Raw genomic sequence first — 16090 nt, 5'->3', positions numbered from 1 at the left:
GAAAAACGAGCCTATTAAGGTAGAATAAACTCCAGAACTCCAGACTGTGAAATGGCAGTAGTCCTCCTAATTCAGATACCATCTAGTAACATTTCCAGTTTGAATAACCAACTGGTGGTTTTCAGGACCATGGACAGAGAAACACTTCGCTGTCATTGGTGTGGACAAGGTAATGACGTTTTGAGAAATGGATTGTAACAAACTAATATTTGTTGCATAATAAATAGCCTGTAAAATATACTACTAGTAAAAGCATAATGCAAAATATAATTTACGAAAAGATATTTCGCTCCACTTTCAACATAACCCATTGAACCATTCGGAAAAGGAACAATAATAACTGGCAAACGTAAATGTTTTCATATGAAATATAATTACGATAAATTCCTTACCTTATCATTGTTGGGTAACGTCTGAGTCCGGTTATAATAAGTGTCTCCTCCATTAATACTGATCAGCTCCGCATCTACAGGCGGATACGGCGCAGGGAAAACCACTACGTCACTCTTCAGTGTGTCTGAGCTGAAACACACGTCATACTGCTGAGTAGATTTAGAGTAAGACCAGCTCCCGTCAGGGTGGGTGGTGATCATTGGGGCGCTGTACCTGCTGAAACTGTCTGTCCTGTGGCATTTGACAGCTATTAAACTGATGAGGCTCAGTAGAAAGATCACTGACACCGAGGCGATGGCGATCAGCAGATACAGGTTAAAAGAAGAAAAGCTCTCCTCCTTTATCGGTACATGTCTGAATTGAGTCTGGATGTCACCTGTGTCTTCAACCACCACTACATCAATAGACACAGTCGCTGACAGGGAGGGTTCTCCATTATCAGAAACCGACACCACCAACGGGTGAGATTTCAGGTCATTGTCACTCATTCTCCTCTTAGTCCTGATTTCTCCGGTGCTGGTTCCGATTCTGAAGAGGTTTAATCCTTTGGGTTCAGCGATGTGATAAGAAAGCAGCGCATTGTAGCCAGAGTCTGCGTCTACAGCCCTGATCTTGGCCACAAAGTAGCCCGCTTCAGCAGAATAGGGAATGTTCTCACTGTTAACAGAGCTGTGCTCAGAATAGGGCGCGAGAATCCCGGGACTGTTGTCATTCTCATCCAGGATAAAAACGTTCACAGTCACGTTGCTGCTGAGCGGAGGAACACCAGAGTCTGTGGCCTGAACTTTAAACTGGAACGTGTTTAACTCCTCGAAGTTAAAAGACTGCAGACTGACTAGATCTCCTGTCTCTGAGTTGATGTTCACCATTGTAGACAGAGGCATTGAGTTATTGTTACTGTTTAAAAATGAATATCTCACATGGCCATTTTCACTTACGTCAGCATCAACTGCAGATACTGTTTTAATAATTGCTCCGACTGGACTGTTCTCTTTTAAATAAACGTTAATCACAGGTTCTGAGAAGCGAGGAGCGTTATCATTAACATCAGAAATGTGTACAGTAACAACACTGGTGCTGGAGAGAGGTGGGGTCCCTTCATCTGTAGCTGTGATGGTGATATTATACTGATAAATACTCTCTCTGTCTAGAGGCCCGTCAACGACCAACGAGTAATAGTTTTTATAGTTTGTCTCCAATTTAAAAGGAGTCTTATTCTTGATCTCACAGTGAACCACTCCATTTGTGCCCCCGTCTTTATCGAGTACAGACACCAGAGCAATAGCACTTCCTGTTTTAGTGTCCTCTTTCACTGAGTTGACGAGTGACGTCACAGTGATCTCGGGAGCATTGTCGTTGTCGTCCAATACCTCGACCAACACTTTACACTGTGCTGCCAGTGGGGGCTGGCCTTTGTCACTGGCTTCAACGCGGATCTCAAATGCATTGTTTTCCTCAAAATCAACGTTACCCTTTATGGTAATTAACCCAGTATGTGAATCGATTTCAAATATATCTAAAATGTGGTCTTGGTCTTTACTACGAAGGGAGTACATGATCTCACTGTTCAGCCCCTCATCTCTATCGGTTGCATTGACGATTATCACTGTTGTTCCAACGGGTATATTTTCATAGATTCGAGTCTTATACAAAGAACTACCGAACACAGGGGTGTTATCGTTATTATCTAAAACATTTATACGTATCTCCGAGGTACCAGACTTTGGTGGATTCCCTCCATCTACAGCAGTCAATATGAGTTTAACGAAGGACTGTTTCTCTCGGTCTAAAGCTTTCTGCAACACTAACTCAGCAGACACGCTCCCTCCTCCGCTGTGCGTAGCGAGAGAGAAATATTCATTTGGACTGAGCTTGTAAGTGCTGACAGTATTCTTGCCGACATCCGTGTCAAATGCTTCGGACAAAGCGAATTTCACACCGGGAAGAGCACTTTCAGCTATGTCTAGTGACTGATATTTCGCATTAAATGACGGGGCATTATCATTTGTATCTATAACGTTAATTTCTATTCGATAAAGCTTCAATGGGTTGTTTATCACGGCCTCTACGCTGATCGTACATTTAGGTGCCCTCGCACAAAGCTCCTCTCTGTCTATCCTCTCGTTGACGTACAGAACGCCAGTCTTTAGATTTACCTCGAAGTATTTCCTCTTTGATCCGGTAACAATCTGAAACATACGGGACTCCAACTCCTGGACGTTGAGGTTTAGATCCTTAGCGATATTTCCAACAGAAGTCCCCGGGTTTAGCTCCTCTGACACGGAGTAGGAGAGCTGCCCCGACACCGCTTCCCAGTAACACTCCAGCAGCACAAGCACCAGATATGTCACAATAGAGCTCCTTCCACTCGGTAAAGACATGATTCCATCCGACGTGAGTGAAACATAGATCCACGTAATCGATTTCTGTCAAATAATCCAAATATAAATGTCTTTTTAAAACACTATCGAATCATAAAGCAAACGGAGATCATCCAACAGTCCGTACTGCCTTGTTCTGCGTCTCTTTGTAACAAAGCCCAGAGAAACATCGTCATCATCATCCTCTGAATCTGGGAGTGGCCAAGAGCCTCAGAGGAGAAGATCTCAATGTTATGGTCTACAGTGTCGCCACGTGGTGATTTGAATGAACTACACTTATTTAAAACCATGTCTCAAAAATGTTAATTCATTAAACATAGAAAAGTGCTGTCAAAATAATAAAAGAAGTACAAGCTATTTTGTGCTTAACATTTCCAAATACAAAGTGTTCATAGGCACAATACAATTACCTATAGAAAAGAAGGCTATAAAATGACCTCTATGCGTTTCAGCACCATGGACAGAGTACGACTATTTGGTACATTACATTGTAAAACGGTAAATGGTGCATTTATTTAGCACTTTTATCCAAAGTGCTTTACAATTGTGTTCCTCATATTTCACCCATTCACTCAGACATTCACACATGACAGCAGAGGCAACCATGCAAGGTGCCAACCTGCTCATCAGGAGCAGTTAGGGGTTAAGTGTCTTGCTCAAGGACACTTCGACAGGCTGGCCAGGAGGTGCAGGAATCGAACAGGGAACCTCCGGATTACCAGGCGACTGCTCTACCTCCAGAACCACTGTCGCAAATCATAAGAGTATAGCCTAAATAATCATATTTATTTATTTGTTTTTAAAATGTTACATAATTTAAAACAAGTAGAACATTCTTTATAGACGTTTTCAAACCTGACAACAGAAACATTCTGCTCCCAAGATTATTTCCCATTGCAGTGTTTGTTTTCAATAGCTGACCGGAAATACGCTTTGGCTGAAGTGTTCTCCTAGCAACGGAACTCAACTGACAATGTCTATATAGAACTGGAAAAATAGATTAAGGTAGAATAAACTCCAGAACTCCAGAACGTGAAATGACAGTAGTCCTAATTCAGATACCATCTCGAGTAACATTTCCAGTTTGAATAACCAACTGGTGGTTTTCAGGACCATGGACAGAGAAACACTTCGCTGTCATTGGTATGGACAAGATAATGACGTTTTGAGAAATGGATTGCAACAAACTAATATTTGTTGCATATTAAATAGCCTGTAAAATATACTACTAATAACGCATAATGCAAAATATTATTTATGAAAAGATATTTTGATCCACGTTCAACATAACCCATTCGAACCATTCGGAAAAGGAACAATAATAACTGGCAAACATAAATGTTTTCATATGAAATATAATTACGATAAATTCCTTACCTTATCATTGTTTGGTAAAGTCTGAGTCCGGTTATAATAAGTGTCTCCTCCATTAATACTCATCAGCTCTGAATCTACAGGCAAACATAGAGAGAATAGTCTTTCTCCCTATAAACAGTCTGTATGACTGATCTATACAAGACATGGATCTATACAAAGATCGTCGGACGTTTGATAATTTTTTTTTAAATGATAAGAGACGCAAAACATTGTAATTCAGATCTCAGCAAAGGACATGTCCAATAGGACTGCTCTTACTTTCAGAACCACGGACAGGGGAACTGGAAACTGGAAACTCTGGAATCCAATGGAATCCAATGAAAAGAGGATGTAAACTGTACATGTCTCAGTGGCCAAAACAAGCAAAAGACACCATTCATGATGTCTATGTTGGAAACAGTGATGAAATGAACCTCTCTCAATGTAATCACCGACAGTGATCAATAGCCAATACAACATTTTAAAATGAACTATTTTTATTCTATAGTGTATAGACATGTAACAGTGCATACAGAACTTCATAGAAACATAACAATTTGTTTCAGCACCATGGACACAGTAAAACCTTTTTTACACTGCAATGTGAAATGCCTATGAAAAGAGTAGGCTATATATAAGGCTGTTTCACCAGAAAGAAGCAAGATGAGAAATATATATTTAAAAGTGAGGGAAAAGATGTCTGCATAAGCTGTGACCTACTTTCAAAAGTAAAATGAAATTACATCAGCCCTACTGATGATTCAAATCATATCCAGTCGAGCAAAATGTCCCATATCATTGCTGTTGAGTTCAGGACCATGGACAGAGAAGGAATGATATACCCTCATTGGTATGTGTAACTGTTTGCAGTAGCCTACTTTTCAGATGTATGCTATGTTTAATTTTTTGCTGCCTGTCTAATATGAGTTTGTTGAGCTATCCTGATTATTTCAAATGTGATATCTATGTCAATGAGTGTGTTCTATTTTATTTAATTGAATCAATCAATCAATTAATCAATCAGCCAACCAAACAAACAACCTGCCATGCAGCCGACCAACAAACAAAACAACCAACCAACCAACTAACCAACCAACCAACCAACCAACCAACCAACCAACCAACCAACCAACCAACCAACCAACCAACCAACCAACCAACCAACCAACCAACCAACCAACCAACCAACCAACCAATCAATCAATCAATCAATCCACTTTATTTAGGCATAACGAAAAATACAGATGGAATACGAAAGCTCCACATTAGCACCTTAACGTAATATTCAAAATTACTTACCTGTCCTGAATTTGGTAACGTCTGAGTCCGGTTATAATAAGTATCTCCTCCATTAATACTGATCAGCTCCGCATCTACAGGCGGATACGGCGCGGGGAAAACCACTACGTCACTCTTCAGTGTGTCTGAGCTGAAACACACGTCATACTGCTGAGTAGATTTAGAGTAAGACCAGCTCCCGTCAGGGTGGGTGGTGATCATTGGGGCGCTGTACCTGCTGAAACTGTCTGTCCTGTGGCATTTGACAGCTATTAAACTGATGAGGCTCAGTAGAAAGATCACTGACACCGAGGCAATGGCGATCAGCAGATACAGGTTAAAAGAAGAGAAGCTCTCCTCCTTTATCGGTACATGTCTGAATTGAGTCTGGATGTCACCTGTGTCTTCAACCACCACTACATCAATAGACACAGTCGCTGACAGGGAGGGTTCTCCATTATCAGAAACTGACACCACCAACGGGTGAGATTTCAGGTCATTGTCACTCATTCTCCTCTTAGTCCTGATTTCTCCGGTGCTGGTTCCGATTCTGAAGAGGTTTAATCCTTTGGGCTCAGAGATGTGATAAGAAAGCAGCGCATTGTAGCCAGAGTCTGCGTCTACAGCCCTGATTTTGGCCACAAAGTAGCCCGCTTCAGCAGAATAGGGAATGTTCTCACTGTTAACAGAGCTGTGCTCAGAATAGGGCGCGAGAATCCCGGGACTGTTGTCATTCTCATCCAGGATAAAAACGTTCACAGTCACGTTGCTGCTGAGCGGAGGAACACCAGAGTCTGTGGCCTGAACTTTAAACTGGAACGTGTTTAACTCCTCGAAGTTAAAAGACTGCAGACTGACTAGTTCTCCTGTCTCTGAGTTGATATTCACCATTGTAGACAGAGGCAATGAGTTACTGTTACTGTTTAGAAATGAATATCTCACCTGGCCATTTTCATTAACGTCAGCATCAACTGCAGTTACAGTTTTAATAACTGCTCCGACTGGACTGTTTTCTTTTAAATATACGTTAATAACGGGTTCAGAGAAGCGAGGAGCGTTATCATTAACATCAGAAACGTGTACAGTAACAACACTGGTGCTGGAGAGAGGCGGGGTCCCTTCATCTGTAGCTGTGATGGTGACGTTGTACTGAGATATACTCTCTCTGTCGAGAGGTTCATCAACAACCAAAGAATAATAGTTTTTATAGTTCGTCTCCAATTTAAAAGGAGCGTCACTCTTTATGTCACAATGAATCGCCCCATTTTTGCCTCCATCTTTATCCAGAACTGAGACCAGAGCGATCGCAGTGCCACTCTTAGCGTCCTCTCTCACTTTGCTCAGTAGTGACGTCACAGTGATCTCTGGGGTGTTGTCATTGAGGTCCACCACCTCTATCAACACTTTACACTGAGCAGCCATCGGGGGCTGGCCTTTGTCGCTCGCCTGCACACGCATCTCAAAGGCAGGGTGTTCCTCAAAGTCAATATTTCCTTTGACGGTTAATACCCCTGTGTCTTTGTCAATTTGAAACATTTCTAAAATATGATCTTGGTCTTTTGTGCTCAGCGAGTAGGATATCTCCCCGTTCATTCCCTCATCTGCGTCTGTTGCGCTCACTGTGAGCACCGTGGTTCCAATAGGAACATTTTCCGAAATGTTTGTTTTGTATAATGATTTAGCAAACACTGGAATGTTGTCGTTATTATCCAAAACATGAATTATTATCTCTGATGTTCCTGACTTAGCGGGAGTTCCACCATCTACAGCGGTTAGCGTGAGTTTAATGACGGTCTGTTTCTCTCTGTCTAGTGCCTTCTGCAACACTAACTCAGCAGACACACTCTCTCCTTTGTGGACCGCTAAAGAGAAATGCTCGTTAGTGTTTAGCTTGTAGGTATTGATGCCATTCTTTCCGACGTCTGCGTCGTAGGCCGATAGTACGAGGAATGTAGTGCCTGGCAATGTGCTTTCGGCTATGTCAATATTTTGTGATTTAGCACGGAATGACGGGTAGTTATCATTTACATCTAAAATATTAATCTCGATTCGGTAAAGCTTAAGCGGATCGTTTATCACGGCCTCTACGTTTACGGTACATTTTGGTGCCTTCGAACACAGCTCCTCTCGGTCTATCCTCTCGTTGACGTACAGAACGCCAGTCTTCAGATTTACCTCGAAGTATTTCCTCTTTGATCCGGTAACAATCTGAAACATACGGGACTCCAACTCCTGGACGTTGAGGTTTAGATCCTTAGCGATATTTCCAACAGAAGTCCCCGGGTTTAGCTCCTCTGACACGGAGTAGGAGAGCTGCCCCGACACCGCTTCCCAGTAACACTCCAGCAGCACAAGCACCAGATATGTCACAATAGAGCTCCTTCCACTCGGTAAAGACATGATTCCATCCGACGTGAGCAAAACATAGATCCACGTATACGATTTCTGTCAAATAATCCAAATATAAATGTATTTTTTAAACACTATCGAATCACAAAGCAAACGGAGATCATCCAACAGTCCGTACTGCCTCGTTCTGCGTCTCTTTGTAACAAAGCCCAGAGAAACATCATCATCATCATCCTCTGAATCTGGGAGTGGTCTCGAGCCTCCGAAGAGAATATCTCAATGTTATGGTCTACAGTGTCGCCACGTGGTGATTTGAATGTACTACACTTATTTAAAACAATGTCTCAAATATGTGATTTCATTCAACATTGTAAAGTTATGTCAAATGTTTTACTGAAATAGAAGATAGTTAGGCTTAAATATTTCAAATACAAATGCTTCTTAGGCACAATAGCATTACCTATAGAAAGTTTGCTTTACAATGATACACAATGATATAAAATGGCTGCTATGCGTTTCAGCACCATGGACAGAGTCCGACTCTTTGGTACATTAAATTGTAAAATGCAAGTGATAAAGGTATAGTCTAAATAATCACATGTTTGTACATACTTTATAACAAGTGGAACAAATCTATAGACCTTTTCAAACGTGACAACAGAAACATTATAAGGGCCCAAGATGATTTCCTTTTGCAGTGTTTGCTATCTATAGCTGACAGGAAATACACTTTGTCCCAAGCTGTTCCCCTAACAATGGAACACAACTCACAATGTCTATATAGAACTGAGAAACTATTTAAGCTAGAATGAACTTCAGAACTCCAGACTTTGAAATGACAGTATAGCCATAATTAAGATACCATCTCGAGAACAATTTCCAGTTTGAATAGCCAACTGTTGGTTTTCAGGACCATGGACAGAGAAACACGTCGCTGTCATTGGTATTGGCAACATAGACGTTTTGAGAAATGGATTGTAACAAACAAATATTTGTTGCATATTAAATAGCCTGTAAAATATACTACTAGTAACGCATAATGCAAAATATAATTTATGAAAAGATATTTCGCTCCACATTCAACATAACCCATTCGAACCATTCCGAACAGGAACAATGACAACTGGCCAACATAAATGTTTTCAAATTAAATATAATTACAATAAATTCCTTACCTTATCATTGTTTGGTAACGTCTGAGTCCGGTTATAATAAGTGTCTCCTCCATTAATACTGATCAGCTCTGCATCTACAGGCGGATACGGCGCGGGGAAAACCACTACGTCACTCTTCAGTGTGTCTGAGCTGAAACACACGTCATACTGCTGAGTAGATTTAGAGTAAGACCAGCTCCCGTCAGGGTGGGTGGTGATCATTGGGGCGCTGTACCTGCTGAAACTGTCTGTCCTGTGGCATTTGACAGCTATTAAACTGATGAGGCTCAGTAGAAAGATCACTGACACCGAGGTGATGGCGATCAGCAGATACAGGTTAAAAGAAGAGAAGCTCTCCTCCTTTATCGGTACATGTCTGAATTGAGTCTGGATGTCACCTGTGTCTTCAACCACCACTACATCAATAGACACAGTCGCTGACAGGGAGGGTTCTCCATTATCAGAAACCGACACCACCAACGGGTGAGATTTCAGGTCATTGTCACTCATTCTCCTCTTAGTCCTGATTTCTCCGGTGCTGGTTCCGATTCGGAAGAGGTTTAATCCTTTGGGCTCAGAGATGTGATAAGAAAGCAGCGCATTGTAGCCAGAGTCTGCATCTACAGCCCTGATCTTGGCCACAAAGTAGCCCGCTTCAGCAGAATAGGGAATGTTCTCACTGTTAACAGAGCTGTGCTCAGAATAGGGCGCGAGAATCCCGGGACTGTTGTCATTCTCATCCAGGATAAAAACGTTCACAGTCACGTTGCTGCTGAGCGGAGGAACACCAGAGTCTGTGGCCTGAACTTTAAACTGGAACGTGTTTAACTCCTCGAAGTTAAAAGACTGCAGACTGACTAGATCTCCTGTCTCTGAGTTAATATTCACCATTGTAGACAGAGGCAATGAGTTACTGTTACTGTTTAGAAATGAATATCTCACCTGACCATTTTCATTAACGTCATCATCAACTGCAGTTACAGTTTTAATAATTGCTCCCACTGGACTGTTCTCTCTTAAATAAATATTAATCACAGGTTCTGAGAAGCGAGGAGCGTTATCATTGACATCAGAAACGTGTACAGTAACAACACTGGTGCTGGAGAGAGGCGGGGTCCCTTCATCTGTAGCTGAGATGGTTATATTGTACTGAGAAATACTCTCTCTGTCTAGAGGCCCATCTACTACTAAAGAATAATAATGTTTATAGTTTGTTTCCAATTTGAAAGGAACCTTATTTGAAATTTCGATTTTGATTTCACCATTTTTACCTCCGTCTCTATCGAGGACTGAAACCAGAGCAATAGCAGTGCCTATTTTAGAATCCTCCTTCACTGTGTTTAGTAGTGACGTCACAGTGATCTCAGGAGCGTTGTCATTGAGGTCCACCACCTCTACCAGCACTTTACAATGAGTGGACATCGGCGGTTGGCCTTTGTCGCTCGCCTCTGCCCGGATCTCAAACGCAGGGATTTCCTCAAAATCTACATTTCCTTTAATCGTAATTGTCCCTGTTTCAGGGTCCATTTGAAAAACATCCAATACACGGTCCTGTCCCTTACTTCTGAGTGAATACACTATCTCACCGTTCGTGCCTTCATCAGCATCGCTTGCATTTAAAGTAATCACTGTCGTACCGATGGCCATGTTTTCCAATATTTTGGTTTTATATAACAGATTGCTAAATATCGGAGGATTATCATTTATATCTAACACGTGTATTATGACTTGTGATGTTCCAGATTTGGGTGGAATCCCTCCATCAATCGCAGTCAAAGTGAGTTGAATTACAGGCTGTTTCTCTCGGTCTAAAGCTTTCTGTAAAACTAATTCAGCTGAAATGCTTTCTCCTGCTTTGATTGTAGCCAGAGTGAAATATTCATTCGGTGTAATTTGGAACGTGTTCACCGTATTCTTCCCAACATCTGCATCGACTACCTCTGACAAAGCAAATTTGATTCCTGGTGATGTGGTTTCTGCTATGTGTATAGTTTGTGATTTTTCATTGAACAAGGGCGCATTATCATTTACATCGAGGATATTGATCTCTAAACGGTAAAGCTTCAATGGGTTGTTTATCACGGCCTCTACGCTGATTGTACATTTTTTAGCCTTCGCACAAAGCTCCTCTCTGTCTATTCTCTCGTTGACGTACAGAACGCCAGTCTTCAGATTTACCTCGAAGTATTTCCTCTTTGATCCGGTAACAATCTGAAACATACGGGACTCCAGCTCCTGGACGTTGAGGTTTAGATCCTTAGCGATATTTCCAACAGAAGTCCCCGGGTTTAGCTCCTCTGACACGGAGTAGGAGAGCTGCCCCGACACCGCTTCCCAGTAACACTCCAGCAGCACAAGCACCAGATATGTCACAATAGAGCTCCTTCCACTCGGTAAAGACATGATTCCATCCGACGTGAGCAAAACATAGATCCACGTATACGATTTCAGCTAAAAACATCCACATATAAATATCTTTTTAAAACACTATCGAATCATAAAGCAAACGGAGATCATCCAACAGTCCGTACTGCCTCGTTCTGCGTCTCTTTGTAACAAAGCCCAGAGAAACATCATCATCGTCATCCTCTGAATCTGGGAGTGGTCTCGAGCCTCAGAGGAGAAGATCTCAATGTTATGGTCTACAGTGTCGCCAAGTGGTGATTTGAATGAACTACACTTATTTAAAACAATGTCTCAAATATGTGATTTCATTCAACATTGTAAAGTGCCGTCAAAATAATAAAAGAAGTACAGCTATTTTGTGGTTAACAGTCCCAAATACAACGTTTTCATAGGCACAATACAATTACCTATAGAAAAGAAGGCTATAAAATGACCTCTATGCGTTTCAGCACCATGGACAGAGTAGGACTATTTGGTACATTACATTGTAAAACGGTAAATGGTGCATTTATTTAGCACTTTTATCCAAAGCGCTTTATAATTTTGTTCCTCATATTTCACCCATTCACTCACACATTTACACACCGTCAGCAGAGGCAACCATGCAAGGTGCCAACCTGCTCATCAGGAGCAGTTAGGGGTTAAGTGTCTTGCTCAAGGACACTTCGACAGGCTGGCCAGGAGGTGCGGGAATCGAACAGGGAACCTCCGGATTACCAGGCGACTGCTCTACCTCCAGAGCCACTGTCGCAAATCATAAGAGTATATCCTAAATAATCACATTTATTTATTCGTTTTGAAAATGTTACATAATTTAAAACAAGTAGAACAATCTTTATAGACGTTTTCAAACGTGACAACAGAAACATTCTGGTCCCAAGATTATTTCCCATTGCAGTGTTTGCTATCAATAGCTGACCGGAAATACACTTGGTCTGAAGTTGTTCTCCTAGCAACGGAACTCAACTGACAATGTCTATATATAACTGAAAAACTAGATTAAGGTAGAATGAATTCCAGAACTCCAGACTGTGAAATGAGAGTAGTCCTAATTCAGATACCATCTCGAGTAAGATTTCCAGTTTGAATAACCAACTGGTGGCTTTCAGGACCATGGACAGAGAAAACATATCACCATCATTGGTGTGGACAACATACTAATGTTTTGAGAAATGGATTGTAACAAACGAATATTTGTTGCATATTAAACAGCCTGTCAAATATATTGCTAATAACGCATAATGCTAAATATAATTTACGAAAAGATATTTCGCTCCAACATTCCAACCATTCGGAAAAAGAACAATGATAACTGGCAAACGTAAATGTTTTCATATGAAATATAATTACGATAAATTCCTTACCTTATCATTGTTTGGTAATGTCTGAGTCCGGTTATAATAAGTGTCTCCTCCGTTAATACTGATCAGCTCTGCATCTACAGGCGGATACGGCGCGGGGAAAACCACTACGTCACTCTTCAGTGTGTCTGAGCTGAAACACACGTCATACTGCTGAGTAGATTTAGAGTAAGACCAGCTCCCGTCAGGGTGGGTGGTGATCATTGGGGCGCTGTACCTGCTGAAACTGTCTGTCCTGTGGCATTTGACAGCTATTAAACTGATGAGGCTCAGTAGAAAGATCACTGACACCGAGGCGATGGCGATCAGCAGATACAGGTTAAAAGAAGAGAAGCTCTCCTCCTTTATCGGTACATGTCTGAATTGAGTCTGGATGTCACCTGTGTCTTCAACCACCACTACATCAATAGACACAGTCGCTGACAGGGAGGGTTCTCCATTATCAGAAACCGACACCACCAACGGGTGAGATTTCAGGTCATTGTCACTCATTCTCCTCTTAGTTCTGATTTCTCCGGTGCTGGTTCCGATTCTGAAGAGGTTTAATCCTTTGGGCTCAGAGATGTGATAAGAAAGCAGCGCATTGTAGCCAGAGTCTGCATCTACAGCCCTGATCTTGGCCACAAAGTAGCCCGCTTCAGCAGAATAGGGAATGTTCTCACTGTTAACAGAGCTGTGCTCAGAATAGGGTGCGAGAATCCCGGGACTGTTGTCATTCTCATCCAGGATAAAAACGTTCACAGTCACGTTGCTGCTGAGCGGAGGAACACCAGAGTCTGTGGCCTGAACTTTAAACTGGAACGTGTTTAACTCCTCGAAGTTAAAAGACTGCAGACTGACTAGATCTCCTGTCTCTGAGTTAATATTCACCATTGTAGACAGAGGCAATGAGTTACTGTTACTGTTTAGAAATGAATATCTCACCTGGCCATTTTCATTAACGTCAGCATCAACTGCAGAGACTTTTTTAATAATTGCTCCAACTGGACTGTTTTCTTTTAAATAAACATTAATCACGGGTTCTGAGAAGCGAGGTGCATTATCATTAACATCAGAAACGTGTACAGTAACAACACTGGTGCTGGAGAGAGGCGGGGTCCCTTCATCTGTAGCTGTGATGGTTATATTGTACTGAGATACACTCTCTCTGTCTAGAGGCCCATCAACAACGAGTGAATAATAGTTCTTATAGTTTGATTCCAATTTGAAAGGGACCTTGTTTGCAATACCACATTTCACTAATCCATTTGTGCCTCCGTCTTTATCGAGGACAGAAACCAGAGCGATAGCAGTGCCTACTTTAGAATCCTCCTTCACTGTGTTTAGTAGTGACGTCACAGTGATCTCAGGAGCGTTGTCATTGAGGTCCACCACCTCTACCAGCACTTTACAATGAGCGGACATCGGGGGTTGGCCTTTGTCACTCGCCTCTACACGGATCTCAAAAGCTTTCCTTTCTTCAAAGTCAATCTTGCCCTTTATGGTTATAACACCAGTTTGAGGGTCTATTTCAAATACATCCAGTATGTGGTTTTGATCTTTGCTTCTGAGAGAATATACAATTTCACCGTTTAGGCCGTCGTCTGCATCGCTGGCACTCATAGTAATTATCGTTGTGCCAGCCAGTGTGTTTTCAATTACTGTAGTCTTATATAAAGATTGACTGAATATCGGTAGGTTATCATTAATATCTAAAATATGAATAACAAGCTGTGAGGTACCAGACCTTGGGGGAGAACCTCCATCTATAGCGGTGAGTGTAAGATTAATAACGGGCTGTTTCTCCCGATCTAAAGCTTTCTGTAGCACTAACTCAGCAAACACAGTATCTCCTTTGTGCACTGCGAGTGAGAAATGTTCATTAGGACTTAACCTGTATGTACTGACTCCGTTTTTACCAACATCTGCGTCTGATGCTTCAGATAAAGCGAATTTCGCTCCTGGTAACGTGCTCTCTGCAATATCCAAATGTTGTGATTTGGTTGTAAATGTCGGGGCATTATCATTTGCATCCAAAATGTCTACTTCTATTCGATAAAGCTTTAAAGGGTTGTTTATCACGGCTTCTACACTGACTGTACATTTGTCTTCCTCTGAGCACAGCTCCTCTCTGTCTATCCTCTCGTTGACGTACAGAACGCCAGTCTTCAGATTTACCTCGAAGTATTTCCTCTTTGATCCGGTAACAATCTGAAACATACGGGACTCCAACTCTTGGACGTTGAGGTTTAGATCCTTAGCGATATTTCCAACAGAAGTCCCCGGGTTTAGCTCCTCTGACACGGAGTAGGAGAGCTGCCCCGACACCGCTTCCCAGTAACACTCCAGCAGCACAAGCACCAGATAGGTCACAATAGAGCTCCTTCCACTCGGTAAAGACATGATTCCATCCGACGTGAGCAAAGCATTGATCCACGTAAACGATTTCAGCTAAAAACATCCAAATATAAATGTCTTTTTAAAACACTATCGAATCATTAAGCAAACGGAGATCATCCAACAGTCCGTACTGCCTCGTTCTGCGTCTCTTTGTAACAAAGCCCAGAGAAACATCATCATCATCATCCTCTGAATCTGGGAGTGGTCTCGAGCCTCCGAGGAGAAGATCTCAATGTTATGGTCTACAGTGTCGCCAAGTGGTGATTTGAATGAACTACACTTATTTAAAACCATGTCTCAAATATGTGATTTCATTCAACATTGTAAAGTTATGTCAAATGTTTTACTGAAATAGAAGATAGTTAGGCTTAAATATTTCAAATACAAATGCTTCTTAGGCACAATAGCATTACCTATAGAAAGTTTGCTTTACAACGATACACAATGATATAAAATGACCACTATGCGTTTCAGCACCATGGACAGAGTCCGACTCTTTGGTACATTAAATTGTAAAATGCAAGTGATAAAGGTATAGTCTAATTAATCACATGTTTGTACATACTTTATAATAAGTAGAAGAAAATGCATAGACCTTTTCAAATGTGACAACAGAAACATTATAAGGGCCCAATATGATTTCCTTTTGCAGTGTTTGCTATCTATAGCTGACAGGAAATACACTTTGTCCCAAGCTGTTCCCCTAACAACGGAATACAACTCACAATGTCTATATAGAACTGAGAAACTATTTAAGGTAGAATGAACTCCAGAACTCCAGACTTTGAAATGACAGTATAGCCATAATTAAGATACCATCTCGAGTAACATTTCCAGTTTGAATAGCCAACTGTTGGTTTTCAGGACCATGGACAGAGAAACACATCGCCGTCATTGGTATTGGCAACATAGACCTTTTGAGAAATGGATTGTAACAAACAAATATTTGTTGCATATTAAATAGCCTGTAAAATATACTACTAGTAACACATAATGCAAAATATAATTTATGAAAAGATATTTCGCTCCACAT

At 41.4% G+C, this 16090-nt stretch overlaps 4 protein-coding genes across 4 annotated transcripts; all 4 read right to left on the bottom strand.

Moving 5' to 3' along the window:
- Positions 1-374: 374 nt before the first annotated feature.
- Positions 375-2774, bottom strand: LOC311242457 (protocadherin alpha-8-like; the record flags this gene model as incomplete). Its single annotated transcript, XM_084331420.1, has 1 exon — positions 375-2774. One exon carries the CDS (start codon positions 2772-2774, stop codon positions 375-377), a length of 2400 nt encoding a protein of 799 aa, XP_084187546.1.
- A 1593-nt stretch (positions 2775-4367) lies between these two features.
- Positions 4368-7808, bottom strand: LOC311242456 (protocadherin alpha-8-like; the record flags this gene model as incomplete). Its single annotated transcript, XM_084331419.1, has 2 exons — positions 4368-4448; positions 5430-7808. The coding sequence occupies 2 exons, from the start codon at positions 7806-7808 to the stop codon at positions 4368-4370; spliced, it is 2460 nt and encodes an 819-aa protein (XP_084187545.1).
- Positions 7809-8914: 1106 nt separating this feature from the next.
- LOC311242455 (protocadherin alpha-3-like) lies at positions 8915-11314 on the bottom strand (the record flags this gene model as incomplete). Its single annotated transcript, XM_084331418.1, has 1 exon — positions 8915-11314. The coding sequence occupies one exon, from the start codon at positions 11312-11314 to the stop codon at positions 8915-8917; it is 2400 nt and encodes a 799-aa protein (XP_084187544.1).
- Positions 11315-12663: 1349 nt separating this feature from the next.
- Positions 12664-15060, bottom strand: LOC311242329 (protocadherin alpha-8-like; the record flags this gene model as incomplete). Its single annotated transcript, XM_084331278.1, has 1 exon — positions 12664-15060. The coding sequence occupies one exon, from the start codon at positions 15058-15060 to the stop codon at positions 12664-12666; it is 2397 nt and encodes a 798-aa protein (XP_084187404.1).
- Positions 15061-16090: the final 1030 nt, after the last annotated feature.

The sequence above is a fragment of the Notolepis coatsorum genome, assembly GCF_963971535.1.
Source record: "Notolepis coatsorum genome assembly, chromosome: 16".
NCBI lineage: Eukaryota > Metazoa > Chordata > Actinopteri > Aulopiformes > Paralepididae > Notolepis > Notolepis coatsorum.
The sequence above is the reverse complement of the archived record's forward strand: the minus strand, read 5'-3'. Positions and strand labels throughout refer to the sequence as shown.